Below are 5,753 nucleotides of genomic sequence, written 5' to 3' on the forward strand. Positions count from 1 at the left end.
AAAAAAAAAAAAAAAAAAAAAAAAAAGAAAAGTTGTAAGGGAGAGTTATAGCATTTTTATTTTTAATAGCTGAAAATGCAAAAGCATCCAATGAAAGCAATAGTGATATATCCATACAAGGCAATGATAGACAGCAATAAAAACAATAGCATCATTGCTTGCATTATTGAGGTTATATCTATAAACATTAAGAAAAAGAAGCCAGATGCACAAGAGGATTTTGTTTATTTTTTTTTATTTATTTATGTTGATGGAAGTTAGAATGATGACCTTAATAGAATTAAATGCTAATAGTGAAGGGGCACAAAGAAATTGGATGATGAAAATGTTGCCCTTACAGTTTTCCTCAACAGTAATAATGATGATTTCTTACTTCCCGTTTTTATTCCAAGATCCTAACCCAATTCTCTGTTTTTATGATTCCCTCACAATTCACATCATATCAATCCAAAAGATTCAAATGCCTCCCTTCTACTAATCTCTGGACTGGTCACTTCATGATTCTCTAACATTACTACTTATTTCCAAGTCAGCATTTTGTAACAACTGCACTGCAGCAATGCTCTCCTATTTGCCCATTTCAATCTTCTCTGTGAGCACAGCAATGGTTTCCAGTTTTCTTGGATTAAAAACCAAACTTCTCACAATGGTCAACCTCACATTTCAAATTCTGTATCCATTAACTCTCCTCATCTACTGGAGTCCACCAATTTACTCTTTCATTTTCTCTGCCCTGTCCATCATGTTCCTATCTCAAGAAATGTTTATTTGCTCCTTCTTTTGCCCAGAACATTTTTCCCCCAGAACATTCTTTATGAAGTATCAATTTGAATTCTTTACTCATCTCAGTTAAATCTTTGACCAAATATTTATAGTTGCCACTTCATGGATTGTTTTATATAAAATTACAAAATTCTCTGACTTTCCTTATCCCAATCTCCAGCTATTTTCCCATTAATTCCTCTTATTTTAAGTATTGTAGTTTTTTTTTCATATTTATTTTATTAATTTTGTATCTCCCCACATTGAAATGCAAACGGAATGAGATCAAAGTTTTCTGTCAGTTCTTATCATTGTTTACTCCTAGGTCACAAATAGTTAAAACATTAAATCTGTTTTTGAATGAATGCATAAATGAGTGAATTATGTACTTTGCTCTACATTACAGCATATATTTACATAGATCCTTTTAATGGTATGTGTTTGAATAGATTATATCTCCTTTTTATTGTGTTTCAGATAATGAGGATATTACAAAATATTTGTCGTGACATGCAAATACTGAGTTGACATGGATGAAATCTATTGCTTTAGAGGGCTAAATAATGTTGATAATAACACAATTTTTCCAGCTTAAAGATTGGAAATGCATCCAGTTTCAAAAACTATCTTTAAGCCATTCTGAAACCAGCAGGATTCAAGGTATTTATCAATTTATTTATTTCATAAATATTTCTGAGAGTTTATATATTCCAAAACAGTATTCCAGGCAAAGTGATCTCTGTTGTTTCATCTCAATCAATAAGGATTTCCCAAAGTGATATCTCCTGTACAAATATCCATTATACCAACAGACTTCTCATGGCCCCAATAACTTCTTTATTCCTCAGGCTGTAGATAAATGGGTTCAGAAGAGGTGTGATGATGGTGTAAAACACTGCCACTGTCTTATCCTGTCCCAGGGAATGCAAGGAGTGTGGTCTTGTATAGGTGGAGAGAGCAGTCACATAGAATAGGCTTGCCACAATCAGGTGAGAGGAACAAGTGGAGACAGCTCTTGTCTGTCCTTTACCTGAGCTCATCTGGAACACCACAGTAAGTACACAGGCATAGGATGCTAGAATGGCCAAGAACGGCAGCAGCAGAATAATAAGCCCACTCAGAATGACTGTATACTCATACTGGGAAGTGTTCTGACATGCCAGTTGTAATAGAGATGGAAGTTCACAGAAAAAGTGGTTGATGAGCCGTGATCTACAAAATGGAAGATGAAATACATACAATGTGTGTACTAGAGCATTGATAGAACAACTGGTCCATGCACATGTGACCATGAACCAACAGATCTTCTTGCTCATGAGTAAAGGATAATGCAAAGGGTGACAGATGGCTACATATCGATCATAGGACATGAAACCAAGGAGAAGAGCTTCAGTCCCACCAAGGACTATGAACACAAATGTTTGAATCTCACAGCCTAAAAAAGCAATGGTCGTACTATTTGACAGAAAGTTAGTGGCCATCTTGGGCACTGTGGTGGTGATGTTCATTATATCCATGAAAGAGAGCTGACTGAGTAGAAAATACATTGGAGTGTGGAGTCTGGTGTCCAACTGAATGAGAAGGATTAGTATGATATTCCCCATCAGAGCCACTGCAAAGAGGATTACAATGGCAACAAAGAGGAAAGTGTCCATTTGACCATATTGGAAAAGACCAGAAAGTATAAAATCTGTTTTGATGCTTTGATTTCCTGTCTTCATAGTTTAATCTGAAATATCAGAGCAGATTGTATCTAAAGATTCCATGTAAAGACAATGACTGTACTTCAAGAGAAAAGAAAATGATTATTAATAAATCCCTTGAATTGCCTCCACACCATTGCCCTAGCCAAGTAAAATATACAGACTGTACACTGCTTTCATTTTCTTTGCAAAATGAGTGGAAAACAATGTATCTTATTCCACTAACTTTCAGAGAATAAACCCTGGATGATGAGAGCTTAAGCTATCTCTTTACACACAAGACAACTTTTAGAGAATGTATGCATATTCAATTTCCCTTAGCTCTATACTTATTGATTATCAGATGTATTACTCACACTCAATTACCCAATGAATTTATGACAGTATTAAAAGCACTCTAAATTTCTGTTCCGTTTGAAAAATACATGTTTTATCCTCTTTTTTCCCCTTTAAATACAGAATTCTTAGGCCTTTTTAAGCACATACAAAGTTATCTAATCATCTTCCCTCACCTCTAATTCTAAAGGGTAATACTCTGGTAAGTATTAAAAACACTGAATGGGACACCTGGGTGGCTCAGTCAGTTAAGCATCTGCCTTCAGCTCAGGTCATGATCCCAGGGTACTGGGATGGAGTCCGCATCAGGTTTCTTGCTCAGTGGGGAGCCTGCTTCTCCCTCTGTTTGCTGCTCCCCCTGCTTGTGCTCTCTCTCTGACAAATAGATAAATAAAATCTTTAAATAAAAATAAAGATAAAAACACTGAATGCTGTAAAAATATTTTCATAAGGTCCAGGAAATTAATTTTAGGCTATGCCACATTACTGTATTATAAATAAAAAAATTCACTTGATGGATGAGGAAAAAGTACAAACTGCATGTTAAGATGAGAAGACCTAAAAGATATCATGCATCTTCTTTCCCTCAAGAAAGAAATTCTCTAACACCCAGACACCTCCTCCAACATCCAAAAGCATTTCCAGTTGTAGATAAAATTCTAAATGTGAGTTCCATTCACACTAATATAAAATAAATACATTGAGGACTGACAACTTTTATGATATGTTCACCAATATAATTTAAAAATTACAATTCCCAACCTTAAAACAATTGTAATTTTCATGTGGCTCTGGTGCATTAAGTACTGTCTTGGAATTTCAAGTTGAAGTAAAAATATTAAAATAATATCATCTTAAAGTTTGTTTTAAAACCAAACTGGAAACTTGTCAAGAGAAAGGAAGCAATATTAAAATTTATATTTACCATGCTGGATTTCAGAACAAGTTATATGTTATTAGGTCCATAAAGGCTGAAAGTCAAAATTTTCTACCTAAAAAACTTTATCAAATAAGCAATTATATATAGTTATTTTCATCATAATAGAAGCTCATGATTCTTATCATAGTCCACACATATTTTTTGCATTGTTTTTTTCCACATTTCCCTTGAATTTTGAACTCTGCTTTTATTAAAAATCTTTAGTGTAAATTTTATTTAAGGTAAAGGTATTAGGTAACTGATATCAGGAGATAGAAACTAAAGAAATGAGTAGAAATGGAAGCCATACATATAGAAAATGTGTTAGCATCTTCATATTTTCAGTCAGGAATAAGGTAAATATAAAAATGGAATTATTAATAATAATCAGGACTTGCATGGAACTATACAATTTACAAAATAATTTACTTTAATGAAGGGGGGGATATCCAAGGGGGACATGACCATGAGAGACTATGGACTCCAGGAAACAAACTGAGGGTTTTAGAGGGGAGGGGGTGGGAGCATGGGTTAGCCTGGTGATGGGTATTAAGGAGGGCATGTATTGCATGGAGCACTGGGTATTATATGAAAGCAATGAATCATGGAACACTACATCAAAAACTAATGATGTACTGTATGATGACTAACATAACATAATAAAATTAAAAACAAAACAAAACCAACAAACAAAAAAGAACTGCATAAAATTCTCACCATGTGTTTTTTTTTACTTCCTGAAATACTTTACCTGTTTTAAATATTTTCATTATTTCAAAAATATTGTTGGATATAAATTTGTGCTTAATATAATGCAAAATGTTATGGTTTAGAGAAGAAAGAAACAAAAATGTTCACTAGCCCCATCAAGAATACAAGGATGTTCCAGGGTCATGCTCTCTTACATTAGAAGTACACACTGCTACCAAACTCTGATCCTATCTCACTGTGACAAAATGGTCTTCATCCCCTTTGTCTTTTAAACCTGGGATGATTCATATACAATATAAGACCAAATAAATCTCAAATATTTAACTCTATATTCTTTTCACATATATCACTTAAGCAATATGTTCATAAATAGTCCCAACTGAGAAAATGCATGTCAGATGCATAATAGAATTCACACTACATAATCATCAAAGTGAAATGTATTTCTTTAAATAGTATGTCTGACACTAATTGCATGTTTTCCTTTTCAATATAAGTTGTAGGAAACTCATCAAGGCACTCTAATTTCTTTTTTTAATTTTTAATTTTTAATTTTATTTTATTATGTTAGTCACCATACAATACATCATTAGTTTTTGATGTGGTGATCCATGATTCATTGTTTTCATATAACACCCAGTGCTCCATGCAGTATGTGCCCTCCTTAATACCCATCACTGGGCTAGCCCATCCCCCCAACCCCTTGCCTCTAAAACCCTCAGTTTGTTTCTCAGAGTCCATAGTCGCTCATGATTCATCTCTCCCTCTGATTCCCCCCACACTTCATCTTTCCCTTCCTTCTCCTAATGTCCTCCATGCTATTCCTTATGTTCCACAAATAAGTGAAACCATATGATAATTGACTTTCCCTGCTTGACTTATTTCACTTAGCATAATCTGCTCCAGTCCCTTCCATGTTGATGCAAAAGTTGGGTATTCATCCTTTCTGATGGCTGAGTAATATTCCATTGTATGTATGGACCACATCTTCTTTATCCATTCGTCTGTTGAAAGGTTCCCGGGCTCTTTCCACAGTTTGGCTATTGTGGACATTGCTGCTATGAACACTGGGGTGCATATGGCCCTTCTTTTCACTATATCTGTGTCTTTGGCATAAATACTCAGGAGTCCAATTGCTGGGTCATAGGGTAGCTCTGTATTTAATTTTTTGAGATACCGCCACACTGTTTTCCAAAGTGGCTGTACCAACTTGCATTCTCACCAACAGTGTAAGAGGGTTCCCCTTTCTCCACAACCTCTCCAACATTTGTTGTTTCTTGCCCTGTCCATTTTTGCCACTCTAAGTGGTGTAAGGTGGTATC

General features: G+C 34.8%; 1 protein-coding gene across 1 annotated transcript; it reads right to left on the bottom strand.

Annotated features, from left to right (window-relative positions):
- Positions 1–1,562: 1,562 nt before the first annotated feature.
- LOC110581185 (olfactory receptor 2AK2-like) lies at positions 1,563–2,483 on the bottom strand. The gene has a single exon (XM_021690940.1). The coding sequence runs from the start codon at positions 2,481–2,483 to the stop codon at positions 1,563–1,565; it is 921 nt and encodes a 306-aa protein (XP_021546615.1).
- Between the last annotated feature and the right edge of the window lie 3,270 nt (positions 2,484–5,753).

This window comes from Neomonachus schauinslandi, chromosome 7, assembly GCF_002201575.2.
Source record: "Neomonachus schauinslandi chromosome 7, ASM220157v2, whole genome shotgun sequence".
Classification (NCBI taxonomy): Eukaryota; Metazoa; Chordata; class Mammalia; order Carnivora; family Phocidae; genus Neomonachus; species Neomonachus schauinslandi.

Bases quoted from the DNA above. Each gene is read 5' to 3' on its own strand.
- LOC110581185 (XM_021690940.1), bottom strand. From the start codon at position 2,483: ATGAAGACAGGAAATCAAAGCATCAAAACAGATTTTATACTTTCTGGT.